Genomic DNA, 22,168 nt, shown 5'->3' on the forward strand with positions numbered 1-22,168 from the left:
TCTTGTCTGACTCTGTCCTACCCCATAGACAGCAGCCCACCAGGCTTCCCCATCCCTGGGATTCTCCAGGCAAGAACACTGGAGTGGGTTGCCATTTCCTTCTCCAGTGCATGAAAGTGAAAGTGAAGCCACTCAGTCGCGTCCGACCATCAGCAACCCTATGGACTGCAGCCTTCCAGGCTCCTCCGTCCATGGGGTTTTCCAGGCAAGAGTACTGGAGTGGGGTGCCATTGCCTTCTCCAGGTTAATCACTAGCTATTACTAAACTTTTGCCTTTAACCTGCCATTGTGTTTTTATTACCTGAAGAAATGTTAACTCTCACTGCAGTTTCCAGATTAAGTTGTTAACACATTATCATTAGGCAATGCTGGGTTTTCTGTAGTATACAAAATGAATCCTTCCCCTCAAAAGTGTGAATTCCAGGCTGCCAAAATTTCAGTTTGAGACATTTAATAGTATCCATAGAAAAATAAACTCTTTTAAGTTAACAAGTTTAGTTATGCTTATCTACATATCAACATTATAAGAAGAAACGGAGTCCAATTTAAAGCGTATATCTGTCTTCAAACATTTAAAAACAAGATTGCTTTACTTAAGTGTCTCCAGCCAAATGCAGTTAATCAATATTCCATAGAACGGAGCATTGTTGTAGGTAAGTGCTGTCCTCTTTTTCCCCTGGTGTGTACATCATTCCTGGGCCACACTTAGGGAGCAGCGTCTTTTTCTAAGGGAAAAGAAAGGTGATTTTTAAGACAAAGGTCTAGCAGTCCCCAGAGCCACCTCTGCTGCATTTCCTTCCTGTGCTTGATATCCAGTCTCAGAGTAGAGCAAAAAAAGGAAAGGTATCACTCTATCAGGGTACCTGTTTGGAGCTGTTCTTGGCTCTTAACTTTTGAGGGACTGTCCTCCATGGAGCCCCTATCGTTAGCCCAGGCAGTCCTCCACCCCAGTTTCATTATTAGGTCTGTATGTGCTGATCTCTCCTCTGTCCAGCTTCCCAGGCCTCTTGGGTCCAGCCAGCCCTGCTCACAGGTTTGTGGAGTACCTGCATAGCCTCGTGATACATTCAGAATCATCCCGACAGGAGGCTCCAATGGGCCTGAGGGAAACCGCTCTCCAAAATGGGGTCATTCTCCTCGGCCTTCTCTTTGCTGAACTCTGTTGTGGTATTGGAGAGCCATCTACCTGTAGGGCGAAGACATAGCCACCTCAGGTGTAGAAGAGTTGAAACCTTACTATTTATCTTAGAATAATGATCATCACCCCACCCACCCTCACCCCCAGATGCTGTAGACTCAGAGCAGAGGGGTCCATTCCTCAGGACTGAGTCTGGCTCTCAAGTTCTGCCTACAGTTCCCCCTCCACCCCTACCATCCCCACACACCCACATACATATCCTGCCCTTACCTGGGCTAACAGCAACAGGCAGATCATGAGTACTGCAAAGAGTTTGAGGTGCCACATCTTGATAGGATCCAGAAGCCTGAAGGGCTGGGCACAGTACCCACTTCTTTTTATAGACAGACCCACCTCTTTTTTGGTTGCCAGGTAAGATGGGGGCAAAGTTTATATTTGCAGTCAAGGTCAGTTTAATAAGTTAATGTCTACCAGAGAGGAATGTGTTCAAGGCCTGCCTCTCAGGCACGTATTTACTGATCCCTCATCTGGACTTTGATTGTGTTGCTGGCTCGGACTTTTTCACCCATTTTACCAAAAGTCAGCACTACCTCCTCCCCTTTGAAAAGCCACGTGAAGCCATTGAGGGAGACCAGGCACCTGGCCACATTTTCATTCCAAAATAGCTCAGTGAAATCACTAATCAAAATAGAATTCTCCTAATGAGTTCTTTAGAAACAGTGCTGAGTCCTTTCAGCTTATTTAGGAAAGAAGCACTGATGTCTTGTTACCGGCAATTGGATATGGCCCTTATCTCCCTTCTGTGGAAAGATGTATGTGGGAGGATGCTTCAGCCAGACTTGCCTACAGTGCCCCAGATCCTTGTTTGTATAGATTAACTGTCTCCCTAATTATTTGTTCCACATCGTTTGTCTAGAAAATGGAAACCCAGCAGCAGAAAATTCAAAGTCCGACCTACCTGCTATCTCCCAGGAGAAGGGCAATCAGGACTGACATGTTTCAATCATGGGCAAATAAGTATTGGTTGACTTTGTTTCCTTCTTTAAAATTTGAGGAAATAGCAGGGCCTCCTAAGTCAGTGAAAGCTTGACAGTGGTGACAGATATTGCAAACCTTGAATTACTAGCTTTCCTGCCAGTACATGACTGAGCCTTTTACAGAGCACATCCATCAACTTCAGGGAAGCAGGCATAGGGCTGAGAACTCTCCAAAGCCCAAAACATCTGTCACCTTAAGTAGGAACCACTGCAAGTCCCTAAACCATGAGTAATTATGGGTACTCATTAAGTGACAGATATTTTAATAAGTTTGTAGAGAAAGGTGTGAATTTGAATTCTGTGAAAAAGGAGATATATAGGACTTCAGATCTTCCTTTGATCTGGAAGAAAAAGCCAAGAAAGGCAACAAGATTTTTATTTTCTGCCTTGTGTCTCCCTGAACATTTGGCTGATACCTCTTCCCTAATCCCTTCTCATCTTCACAGGTTGGATATGGCAGGTGTGCCTGTTCCCCAAGAAAAAGTGGTGGAGATGTGGCACAGCTGAAGGTACTACAGGACAGTCACCAATCCTCTTGCCAAGGAAGTAAAAGGGAGTGTGGTAGACCTCAGGGCTGGGGTTGGGTAGGGTAGGACCACAGATCATCCATCTGCCTGTTCCCAGTCCTTTCAGGACCAGGCCAGGCCTGGAGACAGACACCATCGCTTGCACTTAAGGAGCATGGAGAAGCAGACCTATGCCAAACTCACCCAACCAATCCTGCAAGTTTGAGACTAATTAGCTGTTCCTTCCCTTTACTTCTGAGCTTCGATACAGAATGACCTCAAGTAGGGGCTTAACTAGGAACTTCTGTGGGATGGAGAAGAGGCTGTGAGGTGACCTAGTGAACATTGGGTAAGAACAGAAATCTGATGAAATAAGCAAAAGCCTGAACAACGTGATAGCCTAGAGCCAGTTGGGTCTGTGGGCTGAGGGCCAACCTCCCCTTAACAAGCCTACAGTGATGTGCCAAGTGGGATGTGGAAAGGGCTTATTCCCAAGATGGACGCTTTCTCCCAGTCCTCCATTTCTGCCATCCTGTACTTAAGGCAAAATCAAAGTAGCCTGTAACTTACAAAGCCAATACCACAGCCAAGGGAAAGGCCTGGGGCTTTGGGGCCCCTCTTTGTAGGGGGAATAAAGGACTGGCTATTCATCATCATGGGTGTGACAACACTGCAGAAGCCTTTGTGGCCCAAGCCTCTATCTTGTATGCTATCCCTCCTCCCAAAAGAAAAGATCCATTAGTTACTGCCCATGGAGGAATCACTGTGAGGGAGAGTATTTCAATATGTGTCTACACTAACCCGGTAGTTGTTTTATTTAAAGTCAAACTTTATTAAAAGCAAAGTGGCATCCAGACAGCATTCAGCTGAAGTGACAGAATTGTCCAGATGTGGGCATGGCCATCCCACATCCCTTGAGTAGCTGTGAAGGCCTATTCCTGAAATTAAAACATAAACATTTTAAAAGTGCAGGGGCTCTGTACAATCAAGTATTTTGCTGAATGAATCAACATAAGAGTGCATGTTCCTTTCTCCAGCAGAAAGGTCTAAGCAGCCATAAGAAGAAGAAATGCTTGGCTGGAAAGCAGAAGCCAGGGACCTACATAGGTTAGCTGACCAGAAGCCAGCCCTGCCCCTCTTTGGGCTTTAGTCTCTTGTGTCAATGAGATGGATGGGAGCACCTCTGTGAGGCCTCCCAGGCACTGACATGTGGGTTTTCAAATGATTAATTTACAAGAAGAAAGAGACACACACGGTTGATAGCTTACAGCTTGGTAACTCTGAATACAACTCCGAGGGATTTTCTGTTTCTGAAGTTAAGTGCCTAGGATGAAATGTGAGACCGAACGGGTAGCTACATGAACAGCTGTTTGAAACACATTCCAGGTGGAGGGAAGATCATGAAGGGCTTGACAGTAATTGGAAATTTTTTGCTGTCCCTAAGTAGGACATGCCTAATGAAAAATGAAAGACTGAAATGGAAAAACTTTTCCGGGTAAAACTTCAACAAATAGAGTATATTTGCTCAGTTGCTGGCTAGAACTGGCATTGACTTCTGGGCCTGCATCTCTGGCAACGTGTTGGCTGATGGAAGTGTCCCCTTCACAGCATTATGCAGACCAGAGATAAATGCCTTTCTGGGAGCAGGAGCATTGCTGGGGAAAAGGAGAGCTAAATGAAAAAGTGATTGTGCCCCAGCAGCAGGTGAAGGAGCCACACCTGGGCTGGTGGTTCCAAGTGGATCCTCTATAGAGGCCCACAACAGTGGTCCCTCTTAAGAGACCACCCATTTTCAGTTTCTTTATGAATTTCTACAGATAGAATAGTCCATAAAATGATCCCAGATCCCAGTCATGTACAGGTGTACTGAGCTGTAATTCATACTCCACACCACTCACTACTACCACTACCCCCACCCTCCAGGACCCTACTACACAGAACTCTGAGTCACCAAACACAGGGAGGGAGGTCCTTTAGTGAGGGACAGGCTTAAAGCAGTGCTTAACAATTTTATCTGGAAGTAGAAGCTGAGTGCATGGAAAGACTTCTAGGACAGTCTTCTCAGTAGAGCACTACTGGGATAAAAGATTTCAGACCAAAAGGCTCAGAACCTAGTCTAGGCTAAGAAAGGGTTGTTTGATTTGGGGCTGGAATCTCCAAAGCACTCAAAAGAACCAGAAATAGAAGTCTAAAATGAAGCAAAGATGGGACAAGGGTGGCCATGCCACCTAGGAAGCTTGGGGCTAAAACTGGAGGGAAAAAAGAAACAGAGATCAATGGCCTGTCAAGGAAGTAGTCGATCCTCCCTGGCCCATGAACCTGTTCAGACTATGCAAGATTAAGAATGGGTGTATTTACACCTTAAGTTCACAGCTTTCATCAGATTCTCAAAGGAGACTATGACCCAAATATGTTGCATATCAGGCAGTGAGCCCTGGGAATAAACTTGGACAAGCCAAACAGGAAAATTAGTTTGGTGAGGCTGGTTTTCATCACACACTTCTGTCAGGCCTGCGCTACCTCACCAGACTCTTACATTTCAGTTACTTCAGCCCTGTGGCTTTGTCTTAATATACCTATTTTATGGGTAAGCAGTTCATAGCTCAAGAATGAGGGTTTCTTGCCTTTACCACACATTAGGGAAGCAAGTTAAAAGGATATGGGCCCCAGGTCTATTAGTCTCAGCTGTACCTCCTTATCCTGGCTCACAATCAATGCAATCTCCTGATACCTTATAGATTTTTGAGGTAGGTTTGGTTCATGAAAGGCAGGAATAATAGAATAAGAAGGAAAGACACAGCCTGAGCCAGAAGCTGACCTACCCTGTGGAACTGCTGCTCTGGACCAGGACAGCTCCTTAGAAGAGAGGAAGTTTCTAGAAATGGAGTAGGGAACCAGAAGCATAAACTGCCAACACCTACCCCCACCATCTCCTAGGTGAAGGGAAAAGGGTAATTTTTCCACTAGAAAGATAATTCAAAGGCTCTAAGACAGGGGTGAACATTTTCCATAAAGGGTCAGAGTAAATACTTTAGGTTTTATGGGTCATACATGGCTAAAAAGCACTTTCAGCAACCTGGTACAAACGTAGCCAGTTTGCTGACCTCAGTTCTAGAGGCAAAGGAGTCACCTCATCTCTTCCTTTGATAGCTATCATGTAGAAGAGCATAGCTTTAAGAACAGAAACTTCAGTGCCAGATTCTACCATTCACTAGTTGTATAATTTGGGGCAAATTACTTAACCTGTCTGCCTGTGTCATCTGCAGAATGAGTGTAATGGTGATACTTCAAAGCTACTTGTGAAGGAAAAAACCACCAAAGGTAGCTGTGAGGTTTAAAAGACATTATTTGCATAAAGGGCTAAAAATACCTGACACAGTAATTACTAGATTTTATTGTCAATATGGAAGCAGTGGGCAGGGAGTTAACATTCCCTACAGTTGATGCCACCCACAACTGTTCAGTTGCAGCTACAGTCTTGTAGATTACAGAACAAGGGGTGAGCCACACTCCTTCCCAAACTCAGACTAGCCAAAATGGTTCAGCAATCATGCTGGGGAGGGGAGTTTATGAACTTGAAAACTGGCAGTCACATCCAAAGACTCTGCTTACACAACACACAAAATCACAACAGTGAAGCCCATAAGTTTATTGTGTCTTCAAGACACTACAATATACACTCCTCTCCCAGAGAAGGGTCTTTCAGAGACAAGGAACCATTATCCAGATGAGCTGCTTATCTGTCATTTTCATAGGCAGCTGGATTCTTCCTCTTCGATTTCTCAAACTCCTGCGTTCCCCATGTGTAGACAAGATAAAACGCTACGAACGCTATAAAAATAAATGAGAGGAAGCAGTGAGCACATACAAGACACATGGATCCCAGTCCTGTTTTCTGATTCACCTTATATTCTGCTTTCCTGTCTCTAGTTCTTAAGAAATCACTCTTAAACCAGATGATCAAAAAGCTTATGCTACAAACCCATTTTTAAGCTGTGTAAAAGAAAGGGGTTTATCCAGGAAAATGTGACCAAATCTTCCCTATCGCTCCCCTGTTGCACATTTTAAAATGCTTTAAAAACTGAGGTCAAATTCACATAGCATAAACTTCATCATTCAACCATTTTGAAATGTACACTTCTGTGGGTTTTAGCAAAGTCAAAATGTGCAACTATCATCACAATCTGCTGCACCTTTAACACAAAACAGTTCACTGCTAGGAAAGAAGTGGGTAAAGGTGACCTCAGAGGGAGACCCTGGAGTCACACAAGTGACCTTGAGCCAGTCATTTCTCTGTGACCCAACTCCTTTATCTGTAAGATGCGGAGGACATGACCAGTTCAACGGCATTCAGGACTACTGAAAGAGAAAGCGTGTTTATGGCGAGCTGCAGAGTGCTCACTGAGGGGACCCGCAATACCCTCTGTGGATGGGAGTCTAGCCTCTCCGCCCGGCCAGGGCACTCACGCGGCGCGACGCGAAGGATGCACGCCCGAGTTCGGCGCAGAACGTTGGGGATGCCCTTGCTGAAGTAGTGCGGGAAGGCGCGCTGCTCGAAGGGCGACAAGCTGTAGGTGATCACATGCCGCACCCGTGTCAGATGCCCAAACTGGCGGCCCATGGTCACCGCAGCCTCTGCAAGATGGAGAGAGGACAAGCGTTGGGCTCAAGCCCGGGACTTGCCGCCGTCAACCCGAGTCCTTCCGCGGCGCTCCTCATCCCCCCAACCCAGAACGCAACCCCACCCTCCAGGGGTCCCCGAGACCGCGCGATGCGGCCCACTCACACACCGAGGTCACCTCGCCGCCACACCACAGGACCCTCCGGCTTCCGTCCACCACTTCCGGTAGGATCGGACGCCGCGCCAGGAGGCGGTGAGGTCACTTCCGGGAGAACTAGTTGCCGACTGACTCCAGGTGACGGCGCCATAGCCCCCAGTGCCGAAGAGACGTGCCCCCGCCGCGTGACGTGAAGTGGGCGGTGCCTGCTCTGGGGTGGGGCCAAGCGCCTCTGGGCGGGTTCTGGGGTCCCGGGGCGCCCCCCACCGGATCCCCTCAATCTTCTCCTCGGTTCCCGGCTTTCCTCGGAGCTTCAGGAAGCGGCCGAAACCGGACGGACTAAGAGTACAAGAGCGAGGGGCCTGTCAACCTCGGGAGCTGCCCTAGGGTCGGGTGTCCTGGCGCTGTGGAAAGCGTCTTTGAGGCCGCCGCCTGGCAGTCAACGCGAGTTTTTGTACTGTCATGTCCAGTAAGCTGGAACTGGAATCGGCTATGGTCAGGCCCTCAGCGACCGCAGGACCCGAATCAGGGACACGGATCTGAGACTTCTCTTGTCAGCCACCGGATTAGAATCCACTGGCAGGGTGTAGACTTTCCCAAGAGATAATAAAAATGTTTCCATTTTATTGGCTAAAATGTTTCCATTTAGCCACAAGAGTCCTCAGGTAATAGTCCAACAAATGATGAGCAGCTGTTAGTGATTGTAGGAGGGAAGAGGCAACGTCCATCGCAGCCGGCTTCGCCCTGACAGAGTGCCTGGGGCCGAATGCCGCGTTGCCCACTGTTTACTCCACTGCCCAGGAGGAAGTCAGGAGCGTCGCGTGTGAGGCGATGGCATTTTCGGAAAGTGCTTTCTACTTAAGGATACTGCTGTCCTGTACAGCTGACTGACTTTTCCACTTGATGCAACGTGTCTGTAAATGTTTTTTTTCATGGAATTGCTGGCCATGTGTAATCTAGGACTAAGTTCTCATTCAGCAGTTTGGGTGTGTTTTATAACCCTCCTTGCCAGATCCGAGCCAGGGAGGTTTGGCAGACAATGAACTTAAAATTTACCAGTATACCTCGGTTTTATCAGCCTAGGTACTGCACAGACTGGTTCTGTATCTTACACGGTGAGTATATTCAGCTCTTCTTAGTGCACCCATGTCTCATTTATCTGAAACATAATCTCTAACCTGATCTTAGCTCAGAGGCAAGAACATAAATACTTACACAGGTAAGAATAAAAATACCTAGCAAATACTCCCACCATTTGAGTGATTAATAAAAAGCAAACCTTTCATTTATTTTCTAGCACCTGAAAACGTCTTTAAACCTTTCAATTAAAGTATGCATAGATGAATGTGCAGACCCAAATAAAGGCATCAAGATATACTTTAAAATGAGTCAAGATTAAATGTGATGTCCTCCTTTTTAAAGCATATTGCAGTATTCCAAGTACATATCCTTACAAAGCTGAGAGAAGTAGGCAAAATAACAGTTCTCTGCTCTCTGGAATCTCAATTCCAGTTGTGAATTTCTCTCACCCTCCAAATCAACATGCAGTAAACAAATATTCTAAGCACCTGAAAGTAGGAGAGGTGGTACAGATGCAGGGAGAAGAGTAAACCCAATACCATAAGTTGCATACAAACAGATCTGGATATCATGATGAATCATTAGCTTTTCCACATGCCTTGGAAGTTTCAGCAAGCACCTAGGGAACATTTTAAGAATCTTAATCTCTCTCAAGAAATGGGCGGCTTTTTTTTTTTTTTTTTTAATCACTCCTCACTTTCTCTTAGCCTTTCAGCTACATAGCTAGTCCATTAACTTAAGAGATTTTAAATAAATGCAGGGGAAAGGAAAAGGAAAACTATATGACCAAGTAAATCTGTATCTAATTAGGACAAACTGGATGAATAGGGTGTTGTCAGCTGATAAAAATTATCCTCAGCTAAGCATCCTTAAGGTCTGATTACAGAAGTGAACCTAGCCCACCCACACACCTAAAGTTTATTTAAGAGACCAACCAAGGCTCTTCCTGGTTTTTAGGAAGAAGACTGGTATGGGGAAATGTGTTCCTTGCTAATTCTTCCAAGCCATGGCGCTTCCCAACAAATTCTTCCTTTGGTTTTGCTGCTTTGCCTGGCTCTGTTTTCCTATTAGCCTTGATTCTCAGCCTTCTAGGGGAGAAGCTCAGATTGTAGCTAGGACTGCGTTGGAATCTGAGGCTGAGACTTGGTCCTTGCTGAAGCATCTAGATGGGAGACACAGACCTGGTCTCCTTTCCCCTCTCTTAAACGTTCTGTATGATGGGCACAGGGAACCCCCCAGGCTTCAGCCAGATGACAGAGCTTTGAGCTACATGAAGAGGCTCTATAAAGCATATGCTACCAAGGAGGGGACCCCTAAATCCAACAGAAGCCACCTCTACAACACTGTTCGGCTCTTCACCCCCTGTGCTCAGCACAAGCAGGCTCCTGGGGACCAGGCAGCAGGTGTGTGGGAGCAGATTGGTTAATGGGTGGAGGGAAGAAGAAAGATCTTTTGCATTTCAGTTACATAAAGGAGTTGGCCCTTGCTCCTTGACTTTCATTTTACTTTGCTTGGTACTCAATATCCAAATCCAAACAAACCTCGTACTTGATCTTAATGTTTTTTCCTAATGCCCTCATGGGTTGATGTAGGCTAAATCTCTTGCTAGAAGAGATTTAATGGGACTAAAGCCTGGGTAGAGTGCTGCTGGAGGTTAGCATCTTGTCCAGGGTCACAAAATCAGGACTGGAAAAAAGGTATTTTGACTTTGTTGCATATTCTTTCTAGTCTACCAATGTTGGCCTGGACATCTAGTCTACCAATGTTGACCTGGACATGAACCTACAGTACCTCTTTCAGCTGTTGGTGTGCTTTAATAAACAGGATGTTTTCCCCACATTTGTTACTTTCTGTGAGAGGAAAGCTTAAGTCCTTATGTGGAACAGTAGATCCATACAAGGACAATGTGTTAGTCAACAATCTTGTGTGTATGAGAGAGATGGGAGCAGTGCTATTTTAAAAAGAAAAAAAAATTATATTCATTAGTTCATGACTTACAGAAAACCCTTCTAACCCAGCAGGTCATTTGTGGCTATCTTAAACCCTTTCTCCTTCCTTGATGTCCTGTTTTGTTACAGTGGGTTTAGAGCTTCCATTTGTTGTCAGTCTCAAGTGTTCCAAATTAACTTAGACAAGTACTTTTTCTTTATTGATTCTGCCGGTAAGAACTTAGAATGTTTTCTTAACAAGCCTGGCAAGTGTCTTTTGATAGTTTTCCTCTTAAAGACTTTCCAAGAGAAAAATACTGCTTTCCTTTTTAGCTTTCTCTTTGTTTGGAGCAAGTTATTAAGATTCTAAAACTTCAACATATAATGATTCTCTCTTTTAATTCACCACCAAAGCTATTCTGAATTTCTGGTGATCCAGCAGTAAGTGCTGAGACTTAGATATGGTACAGATAACTTGCTTTTTCTTTATAACTCCTATCCCACCCTGACGTTTAAGGCTTCAGAAAGTGGGGAAAAAAGGGACAGAAGTACATTCTGAGGTACTGATTCCTTGATTTGACTTCCTGTTATATATGGCATTACTGTTGGATTGTTTTTCTTCTCAGGAACCCTTCCATCAGTGGATCTGCTGTTTAACCTGGATCGTGTTACTGTTGTGGAACATTTATTCAAGTCAGTCTTGCTATATACTTTCAACAACTCCATTTCTTTTCCCTTTCCTGTTAAATGTATATGCAACCTGGTGATAAAAGAGCCAGAGTTTTCTAGCAAGACTCTCCCTAGAGCTCCATACTCATTTACCTTTAACTCACAGTTTGAATTTAGAAAGAAATACAAATGGATTGAGATTGATGTGACAGCTCCTCTTGAGCCTCTGGTGGCCTCCCACAAGAGGAATATTCACATGTCTGTAAATTTTACATGTGTGAAAGACCAGCTGCAGCATCCTTCAGCACGGGACAGCCTGTTTAACATGACTCTTCTCTTAGCGCCCTCACTGCTTCTATATCTGAACGACACAAGTGCTCAGGCTTTTCACAGGTGGCATTCCCTCCACCCTAAAAGGAAGCCTTCACAGGATCCTGACCAGAAGAGAGGGCTGTCTGCCTGTCCCATGGGAGAAGAAGCTGCTGAGGGTGTAAGATTGTCCCGTCACCGGAGAGACCAGGAGAGTGTCAGCTCTGAATTGAAGAAGCCTCTGGTTCCAGCTTCATTCAATCTGAGTGAATACTTCAAACAGTTTCTTTTTCCCCAGAATGAATGTGAGCTCCATGACTTTAGACTTAGCTTTAGTCAACTGAAGTGGGACAACTGGATTGTGGCCCCACACAAATACAACCCTCGATACTGTAAAGGGGACTGTCCCAGGGCGGTCGGACATCGGTATGGCTCTCCAGTTCACACCATGGTGATGAACATCATCCATGAGAAACTTGACTCCTCAGTGCCAAGACCATCCTGTGTACCTGCCAAGTATAGTCCTTTGAGTGTTTTGGCCATCGAGCCTGATGGCTCAATTGCTTATAAAGAATATGAAGATATGATAGCCACTAAGTGTACCTGTCGTTAACACAGACTCCTGTCAAGTAAAACCGTGAGTGTCCTGGCCAGTGTAAATGCCGTGCACCTGTCTATGCCTTTGGGAGGAAGTTTCATGTGTCAAATCTCTAACTGTACTACAGTGTGTGTTGTGTAAGGAGGAGCCTGTATAGATTAGCGTATTCTGTGGCATCTATCAATGTAAAGGGAACAGCTGCCTTCCTCATGGCCAAATGTTTAAATGAAATGTATTTCTTTTGGAGAACTTTAAATTTTTTCCCAAGTAATTCTTTTTTCTTTTTATAGGAGTCTTCTTTTTGATGTAAGAAAATTAAAAAACAATTAGCATAAATCTTGGGTGGAATTGCAGTTCTAGACAATTCATAGTCTTATTTAATGGAGGAATAAATTCCTGTGAGTGGCATAAATTTTCTGTGTGCGGTTTTAATTAAAGATTTGCTTTTAAATGGTCATTTGAGAGGGAGAGGGAGTGTGTCTAAAAGCTAGTCTTTACTCAACTTAACTTACTATCCCTTTTTCAGAGTTAGAGAGACTAACTCTCTACCTAAATTAGACTAGAGAGTATACAATATATTGGGCTTCCCTGGTGGCTCAGTGGTAAAGAATCTGCCTGCCAATGCAGTAGATGTAGCACTGGAGAAGGAGATGGCAACCCATCCAGTGTTCTTGCCTGGCAAACCAAGAAACGGACGGAGAAACCTGGCAGGCTATATAGTCCATGGGGTCACAAAAGAGTCAGGCACGACTTAGCAACTAAACAACATACACTATAACCCATTTCTGTTGGGTTAGTAATTGGTACTAACTGTGTGCCTTAGATGGCTTTATTTAAAGGAAACAGCCTTGCAAATTTTCCCAAGAAATTGCAGAGTTTAAGATTTTTAAACGTATTTTCTCCTCTGTATATTTAAAACTCTGAACCTTTGGAAGGCAGTCAAGAAGCATTTTTTTTTCTTAGTTTGGTTTTGCTGCTTTCCCTCAGCTCCCATCACTCCACCCCTGCAGGTTTTTTCCAGGTGAATTTAGCACTGTTAGCACTAAATTAAGCTGGCAGTGACTAGGTTATATTACAGACCAGGCCTTGTTTGTATATGAGGGCTTTTATGTGGGTTTTCAGTAAATTTACCTTGAAAGAGACCTGGAGACGGGGAATCCAGGGTTGAGCAGTGATTTCTGTTTCCGAGTTTGTAAAACCCTCATCTACAAATCAAAAGTACCTCCAAGATGCAAGTACTTCTCATTCTTGTAAATGATCTTTGCTTGGTGCCTAGTGTCTAAGGAAGTCAGCTGGGATTTTGATAGAGATTGTGTTGAAATCTGTAGATTAGTTTGGGGTGTATTGCCATCTTAACATCAAGACTTCCAATCCATGGTGTGGTGGATCCATTTATTTAGATCTTCAGCTGGTAAAGAATCTGCCTGCAATGCGGGAGACGTGGGTTCGATTCCTAGGTTGGGAAGATCCCCTGGAGAAGGGAAAGGCTACCCACTCCAGTATTCTGGCCTGGAGAATTTCATGGACTGTGTTGTCCATGGGGTCACAAAGAGTCAGACACAACTGAGCAACTTTCACTTAAACCACTACAATATTGTAAAGTAATTAGCCTCCAATTAAAATAAGTAAATTTAAAAAAATAAAAAAATTTTTTGTAGTTTTCAAATACGTTTTGAACTTTATATTGTTAAATTTATTTCTAAGTATTTTTTATGATATTGGGAATGAAATATTTATTCTTGAGTTGTTTCCTGGTGTTATCTTGCATACACTTTATAAACGCACACACACTGTCATAAATGCTCTTATCTCCTCATGATTTTTTTCCCTCAAAAATCCCTTTTTTTTCTTTTCTTTTTTTCTGAAAAATGGGACTAAAAACAAAAGTTTCAGGTGGCCCAGTTTCCAATAACTTTGCCATCTTGTTGTATAACTTGGAGTCATTATTCTTGGGTAAATGAGGCTGCAGGTGTAAAAGAAATGGTGTTTTGTCATTCTGTTATTCTTAGGATTAAAAAATATTTGGAATGGTCAGGCCACAAGTGATGGTGACAGGGTACAACTGAGCTTATTAAATCTTCCTTAATATGCTAAAGGGAGCCGGGAGAATTGCCTGAGCCCAAACAGTGTGCAGTGGAAGCTGGGGATTGATATTCCAGGGTTGACAAGAGTAATATTGGAAGCTTTTTGCCCCTAAGGTGGAATGGTTTGGAGTTGAATTATATGCTCCAAAAGAGGTCCCTGTTAAATGCTTTTGTGTTCAACTTTTTGTGCAGACTTTTTGAAGGCATAATGCACTGAACCCTGAAGTTCTAGAACATAGAAATCATCGTATTTCCATTTTAGTTGGAAACTTTCTTTCTGTATAAAGAAGCAAATTAAACATAGTTTGATGGGCAGATTGGCCCTTTGATATCATTTAGGCAGCAGCTCAATTCTTTGGGAAATTGAAAACTTTGTCTTACAAATCTCTGAAAATCATAACCTCTTTAAGATTATTTATCAAAATATAGTTTACCCTTAAACAACACAAGGGTTAGAGGCGCTGACCCCATGCATAGTCAAAATCCAAATGTAGGAACTTCCCTGGGATTCTAGTGGTTAAGACTCCCACTGCAGGTTCATCCTTGATCAGGGAACTAAAGATCTCACATACGGCGAGGCCAAAAAAATAAATTCACATGTAACTTATGATTCTCCACAAAATTTAACTACTAACAAACTGTTGACCAGAAGCCTTACCGATATCATGAACAGTCAATTAACACACATTTTGTTTGCTGTATGTACTATAGGGCTTCTCTGGTGGCACAGCCGTAAAGAACCCACCTGCCAATGCAGCAGACCCAGGTTTAATCCCTGAATTGGGAAGATCCCCTGGAGAAGGAAATGGCAACCCACTCCAGTATTCTTGCCTGGGAAATCCCCTGGACAGCTTTGGTGGGCTACAGTCCACAGGGTTGCAAAAGAGTTGGACACAACTTAGCTACTAAAAAACAAACAAGACAATGTACTAAATCCTGTATTCTTATGATAAAGTAACTTAGAGGAAAGAAAGAAAAAAAATCTCCCTAAGTATGGCTATTTTCAAATGGATCACATGAGATCTATCCACTTTAAGGATCCCTTATAGCTCCCCAATCGCCCTAAACTGGCGTTTATTTCCTTAAAGATGGGAATTGTTTTGCTTTATTGTTTGTTTTGGGTTTTTTTTTTTTTAAATCATGGTTTAGTTCTGTGGCTGAGTATGGAATTTGGTCTGCAAGCGGAAGGTTTTGAAAATGGTGGGGGAGTTTGATGGAAGTTAAGTATTAGAGTCAATGCCAAAATTAGGAGTAGATAAATAGTTCATCTATATAGGTAAGTTCTAAAATTGTCTGACTTAAAACACTTTCGAGTAGTGTTTTGATGCTATAACTGAGTAACTGTAGCTTGAAGATCTGTGAGCTTGGCTTCCTCCCATCCCCTTAGGCTTTATTTGTAAATTTAGTCTTTTTCATAGGACATCGTTAATATTCAGGGTTTATGTTTACTAAATTTAAACTTCAAAGATTCTCTTCTACACAACTGAGGAGGATATACTAGTCTCCCAGCTGCCTCCTCCATATGAAACCTGTTTTTCTTCAGTTACTCTTATAAAAGCTGCCAATTTAGAAAATAAATGAGAAAGGACAACAGTGATTTAGATCTGGAAATTCGAGGATGAGGCTACATCTGCCTTAAATAGATGCATTCAGCTTTGGTATTTAGTCCAGATGAGATACGAGGTCACTTAATGTGATGAGTGCCTTAGAGTGCCAAGAAACAATGGGCCATGTCAGGAGCTGGGTTCACCTTCAGCTCTGAGTTTCCTGTCTTTATTAGTTTAAATCAACTCCTCTGTTAGGTTGAATACTTTGTTTTACTAATCAGCTTCAAGGGTAGCAGCTGCTCAAGTTGGTTCAGAACTCAATTTAGCCAATCTGTGGGAAAAATTAGTTACTCTTTCGTGAGGTAAAGGATGTACTCATGGTTATTTAAGTGACAAAAGAATAATGCTCAGGCAAAAGAACCTGGTTTATATCAAAATTTAAGTAGGCAATTTTAATTTGTAACTTTGGAGGGATTGTAACTTATAAAATGATAATTGAAGTGAAATTAAAACATTTAAAATATTCTTTAAAATATTTAGAGGATGTAAATCCCCCCAAATATTTCTTAGGTATAACGATTGGCTGAATGATTGATAGAATAGAAAAGTATGCTGTTTTATACATTAATTGTTCTCTAAGAAGGAAAAATCTGCTTGATCCAACATCCGCTGGATCATGGAAAAAGCAAGAGAGTTCCAGAAAAACATCTATTTCTGCTTTATTGACTATGCCAAAGCCTTTGACTGTGTGGATCACAATAAACTGTGGAAAATTCTCAAAGAGATGGGAATACCAGACCACCTGACCTGCCTCTTGAGAAACCTGTTTGCAGGTCAGGAAGCAAAAGTTAGAACTGGACATGGAACAACAGACTGGTTCCAAATAGGAAAAGGAGTACGTCAAGGCTGTATATTGTCACCCTGCTTATTTAACTTATATGCAGAGTACATCATGAGAAACGCTGGGCTGGAAGAAGCACAAGCTGGAATCAAGATTGCTGGGAGAAATATCAATAACCTCAGATATGCAGATGACACCACCCTTATGGCAGAAAGTGAAGAGGGACTAAAAAGCCTCTTGATGAAAGTGAAAGAGGAGAGTGAAAAAGTTGGCTTAAAGCTCAACATTCAGAAAACGAAGATCATGGCATCTGGTCCCATCACTTCATGGGAAATCGATGGGGAAACAGTGGAAACAGTGTCAGACTTTATTTTGGGGGGCTCCAAAATCACTGCAGATGGTGACTGCAGCCATGAAATTAAAAGATGCTTACTCCTTGGAAGGAAAGTTATGACCAACCTAGATAGCATATTCAAAAGCAGAGACATTACTTTGCCAACAAAGGTCCATCTAGTCAAGGCTATGGTTTTTCCTGTGGTCATGTATAGATGTGAGAGTTGGACTGTGAAGAAGGCTGAGCACCGAAGAATTGATGCTTTTGCACTGTGGTGTTGGAGAAGACTCTTGAGAGTCCCTTGGACTTCAAAGAGATCCAACCAGTCCATTCTAAAGGAAATCAGTCCTGGGTGTTCTTTGGAAGGAATGATGCTAAAGCTGAAACTCCAGTACTTTGGCCACCTCATGCGAAGAGCTGACTCATTGGAAAAGACTCTGATGCTGGGAGGGATTGGGGGCAGGAGGAGAAGGGGACGACAGAGGATGAGATGGCTGGATGGCATCACCGACTCGATGGACATGAGTCTGAGTGAACTCCGGGAGTTGGCGATGAACTGGGAGGCCTGGCGTGCTGTGATTCATGGAGTTGCAAAGAGTCGGACACGACTGAGCGACTGAACTGAACTGAAGAAGGAAAAATAAACACAACCAGGAGATTGAGACACTTCATCCTTAACCAGAAATGACAAGCCAAGTATGTCCGCTTTATGTGGTTAATTACTTCCAGATGGAGTTGTGCTTCCCAACCCTATATATATTATACAATTTTTAGAAAGGGTCTTGATTTGTTAGTAAGACTAGGACTATTTCAATATTCATTTAAAGAACAGGATTTTGTAGATGGCCTGACAGTATTACTTTCTCTTACCCTACTATGTAATACAACTTGTTGGGAAGAAATGAATAGATAAATGTGGATAAGAGTCAACTGTACATTTTGGACATCTCATTAAGAATAAGTACCTTGTGAACAGTTCAGAGTCATCTGTAGAACTGTGTTTCGTGCTGGTGTCTTTCCACATTGAAGTGCTATGACTGGCAGTGTTAAGAGTTCACAGCCTGTGCCTGGATGTCGTTTCAGTATTCTCAGAAATAATTAGCTCATTGAATAAATATTTATTGAACACTGACTATGGGCTGGATGCTGTGCTTAAGAACAGTTTGATGTCCTCAGCTTCACCTACCAGAAAAGGAGACATCCTTTATTCCCCTAAGTTCCATCAGTGAGCATTCATCACTACAGAATGTTCTGTGAAGGAATACATTTGGGTCAAGGGAAATGTTGACCCTAAAATCAATATAGTTTTTATCTCTGGGTGGAATTAATGGTTCAGTATGTTTTCATCTTAGACCATTTCGCCTCTACCTTTGAAACAGCATACCCACACTTTCTTTACTCATCTGTTGATGGACACTTAGTTTCTTTCCATATTTCGGCAACTATAAATAATGCTGGTAAGAACATTGGGGCGCATTTATTGTTTCAAATTAGTACTTTTGTTTCTGATATATATATATATATATATATATCAGATATATATATCAGATATATATATATATATATATATAGATATAGATATAGATATATACCCAGGAGCAGAATAACTGGGTCACGTGGTAGTTTGGGGCTTCCCCAGTTGTTCAGCAGTGAAGAATCTACCTACAATGCAGGAGCCACAGGAGATGTCAGTTCCATCCCTGGGCTGGGAAGATCTCCTGGAGGAGGGCATAGTAACCCACTCCAGTATTCTAGCCTGGAGAGTACCATGGACAGAGGAGCCTGGCGGGCTACTGTCCATAGGGTCACAAGCAGTCGGACATGACTGAACTGACTAGCATGGTAGTTTTATGTTTAGTGTTTTTGTAAAACTTCATACTCTTTTCGACAGTAGCTGCACCAGTTTACATTCCCACCAACGGTGTATGAGAGTTCTCTTTTCTCTATATCCTCACCAACGTTTCTCATTTATGTTCTTTTGGATGCTAGCCATTCTGACAGATATGAGATGATACCTCAATATGGTTTTAATTTGCATTGTTGAGAATGTTATCAATAGCTGTGGGTTTGTCATATGTGGCCTTTATTATCCTGTGAGGTATGTTCTTCTATACTTCTATACCCACTATCTAGGGAGTTTTTAAAAAATTTTATTTATCTTTGCTTATACTGGATCTTCAGAGAAGGCAATGGCACCCCACTCCAGCACTCTTGCCTGGAAAATCCCATGGACGGATGAGGCTGGTAGGCTGCAGTCCATGGGGTCTCGAAGAGTCGGACACGACTGAGCGACTTCACTTTCACTTCTCACTTTCATGCATTGGAGAAGGAAATGGCAACCACTCCAGTGTTCTTGCCTGGAGAATCCCAGGGACGAGGGAGCCTGATGGGCTGCCGTCTATGGGGTCGCAGAGTCAGACACGACTGAAGCGACTTAGCAGCAGCATACTGGATCTTCATTGCTGTGCAGGCTTTTCTCTACTTTCAGTGAGCAGGGGCTACTCCCTTGTTGTGGTGTGCATGTGTCTCATTGTGGTGGCTTCTCCCGTTGTGGAGCACGATCTCTAGGGCACTGGGCTTCAATAGTTGCAGCTTGTGGGCCCAGCAGTTTTGGCTCCCAGGCACTATAGCACAATTACTCGGGCTTAGTTGCTCTGCGGCATGAGAGATCTTCCCTGAAAGTGAAAGTCACTCAGTCATGTATGACTCTTTGCTGATCCCACGGGCTATATAGTCCATGGAATTCTCCAGGCCAGGATACTGGAGTGGGTAGCTGTTCCCTTCCCCAGGGTATCTTCCCAGACCAGGGATCGAACCCAAGTCTCCTGCACTGCAAGCAGATTTTTTACCATCTGAGCCACCAGGAAATCAGCTATAAGTAAGCATATATTCTCTCCCTCTTGAGCCCCCCTTCCACCCCATCCCACCCATCTAGGTCATCATAGAGTACTGAGCTGAATTCCCTGTGATATATGGCTGCTTCCCACTAGCTATATTTTACACATGGTAGTGTACGTATGTCAGTGATACTCTCTCAATTTGTCCCACCTTCTTCCCCCACTGTGTCCACAAGTCTGAGAAACTTGGAGACTTTTAAACTACAATTTTACTTACTCAATAAATATTTACTGGGCACACCCTACATGTAAGGGACTCTTCCAGATGCTGATATGAGTGGTAAACAAGACAATCGTGGCACTTGATTGCATAGAGTGTCTATTATATGGGAAAGAGACAGACAATAAACAATTAAACAATACAAGTAGAGATATATAGGAACTTCTAGGCAGAACAAATGGATGTGAGAAGAAACTTATGTTCCAAGAACAGAAAGAACTAGATGTGATTGGGAAGTGGGAAAGGAGGAAGAATGGGTAGAAGGCAAGTGGAGTGGGAGATGAGACTGAAGAAGCAGACAGACCAGATGATACAAGACCTTGTTGACCAGTGCTTGGGGATTGGACTTACATGTCTGGTTCAATAGGAAGCCCTTGAGAGTGTTTAATTGGGGGCCTGCTGCTGCTGCTGCTGCTAAATCGCTTCAGTCATGTCTGACTCTGTGCAACCCCACAGACGGAAGCCCACCAGGCTCCACCATCCCTGGGATTCTCCAGGCAAGAACACTGGAGCGGGTTGCCATTTCCTTCTCTAATGCATGAAAGTGAAAAGTGAAAGGGAAGTTGCTCAGTCATGTCCGACTCTTAGCGACCCCATGGACAACAGCCTACCAGGCTCCTCCATCCATGGGATTTTCCAGGCAAGAGTACTGGAGTGGGGTGCCATTGCCTTCTCCAACTGGGGGCCTGAAAGGGTTAAATTCATTGTTTTTTAAAGATCGTATCAGTATTCTATGTAGAGTTGTTTGACAGAGATGAGTCTGAAGCAGGGAGAACTTTGGGTTTTAGGGGGCTATTGTCATGGTCCAGGTGAGAAATGATGCTGACTTGGAATATGGCAGTGGAGATGGGCATGCAAAGACATGAAGAAACTTGGGATTTACTTTTGTGACCTCCATTTGTTACTTGGCCTATCTCTCTGAGCTTGTAGGATGGCAGTCTTCTACTAAGAGAAGAAACTTAGGTTCTTATGGTGAAATGAAGAGGTAAAACTTATCCTATTCCTTGGCTCCATATTCCCATCCATGTGAGCTGCCTCTTAATTATAATTTTTTCATTGTTCTGTTTGTTTTCTTCTTGCATTATTTCTTGAGTTTTGTTTCTGTTTGTTCGGGTTTTGCTTTTCACATTGGAGGCTTTTCTCAAATGTCTTTTTTCCATTTGTAAATATAAGGCTCTATAAAGCTGTTGGAAGCTCTGCATGGGAGGGTGAGATGTGTTAATTTGTGTGCTCTTTAGTTTGAGGCTCCTCTGTTTAAGTTTTTGTGCAAAAAAATTATCCATCCTTCTGGTGGGAGGAAGATGGGTCAAAAATGTATCCTTAGCTGCTGGTAGTCTTAGAGCCAAGCAATGCAAAGGACTGTAAATTTTTACCTAATCCCTTTTTATTACAATACTGACTGCATCTCTTCCTCCAACCTCCACAACGCCTCTTTGTTTTAACTCTGGAACTGTTTTGATTCAACTCTTACATAAAGTCAGGGCTTCCCTCATAACTCAGTTGGTAAAGGATCCACCTGCAATGCAGGAGACCCCAGTTTGATTCCTGGGTCAGGAAGATCCCCTGGAGAAGGGATAGGCTACCCACTCCAGTATTCTTGGGCTTCCCTTGTGGCTCACATGGTAAACAGTACACCTGCAATGCAGGAGACCTGGGTTTGATCCCTGGGTTGGGAAGATCCCCTGGAGAGAGGAAAGGCTACCCACTTCAATATTCTGACCTAGAGAATTCCATGGACTGCATAGTCCATGGGGTCGCAAAGAGTCAGACACAACTGAGCAACTTTCGCTTACATAAAGTCAACTCCTAGTATCCTGCTGAGTTGGCTAAGGAATAGTCCTCTCTCTGCTTGGAATGGGTCCAACTGTTCCATCTACAGATTTGGGCAATATCCACTTAGTTGTAGCTGGTACTGCTGCCTTCCATGGCATGTGGCATCATTTCCTGAGGTTCCCAGGATTCTGTTCAGTGTCTCACGTAGCTTCTCATTGACATCCCCACTCCCCACAGGTTTAGATTTCCTTTTTAATTAGCTCTGTTCACTCTTCTAGACAATTTTCAGTCCAAAACTTTGTTCACACATTTGCTGTGCTCTCCTCACCTGATCTTTGCCTTTTGGGTATATTTAATAATCACTTATAATTTAAAAAAAAAAAAAGGCAGAGGAACCAGAGATCAAATTGCCATCCATCCATTCACTGG

General features: G+C 43.3%; 3 protein-coding genes across 4 annotated transcripts; 1 reads left to right on the forward strand and 2 right to left on the reverse strand.

The window, feature by feature from the left end:
- Nucleotides 1-434: 434 nt before the first annotated feature.
- LEAP2 (liver enriched antimicrobial peptide 2) lies at nt 435-1,519 on the reverse strand. The gene is made up of 3 exons (XM_027546516.1): nt 1,409-1,519; nt 1,047-1,186; nt 435-725 (listed from the first exon to the last, which is right to left on the reverse strand). Exons 1-3 carry the CDS (start codon nt 1,463-1,465, stop codon nt 689-691), a joined length of 234 nt encoding a protein of 77 aa, XP_027402317.1. The 5' UTR covers nt 1,466-1,519; the 3' UTR covers nt 435-688.
- Nucleotides 1,520-6,306: 4,787 nt separating this feature from the next.
- LOC113895381 (cytochrome b-c1 complex subunit 8) lies at nt 6,307-7,582 on the reverse strand. Its single transcript, XM_027546515.1, has 3 exons — nt 7,472-7,582; nt 7,149-7,316; nt 6,307-6,512 (listed from the first exon to the last, which is right to left on the reverse strand). Exons 2-3 carry the CDS (start codon nt 7,300-7,302, stop codon nt 6,418-6,420), a joined length of 249 nt encoding a protein of 82 aa, XP_027402316.1. The 5' UTR covers nt 7,303-7,316; nt 7,472-7,582; the 3' UTR covers nt 6,307-6,417.
- Nucleotides 7,583-7,612: 30 nt separating this feature from the next.
- On the forward strand, nt 7,613-12,640 carry GDF9 (growth differentiation factor 9). 2 transcript variants are annotated; one of them, XM_027546514.1, is made up of 2 exons: nt 7,613-8,574; nt 11,094-12,640. In XM_027546514.1, exons 1-2 carry the CDS (start codon nt 8,499-8,501, stop codon nt 12,056-12,058), a joined length of 1,041 nt encoding a protein of 346 aa, XP_027402315.1. In that variant the 5' UTR covers nt 7,613-8,498; the 3' UTR covers nt 12,059-12,640. The 2 variants fall into 2 exon arrangements, with proteins under 2 accessions (XP_027402315.1, XP_027402314.1); XM_027546513.1 differs by lacking the exon at nt 7,613-8,574 and adding an exon at nt 9,251-9,942 and having other exon boundaries at nt 11,094-12,451.
- The last annotated feature ends 9,528 nt before the right edge of the window (nt 12,641-22,168 follow it).

This window comes from Bos indicus x Bos taurus, chromosome 7 (genome assembly GCF_003369695.1).
Source record: "Bos indicus x Bos taurus breed Angus x Brahman F1 hybrid chromosome 7, Bos_hybrid_MaternalHap_v2.0, whole genome shotgun sequence".
Classification (NCBI taxonomy): domain Eukaryota; kingdom Metazoa; phylum Chordata; class Mammalia; order Artiodactyla; family Bovidae; genus Bos; species Bos indicus x Bos taurus.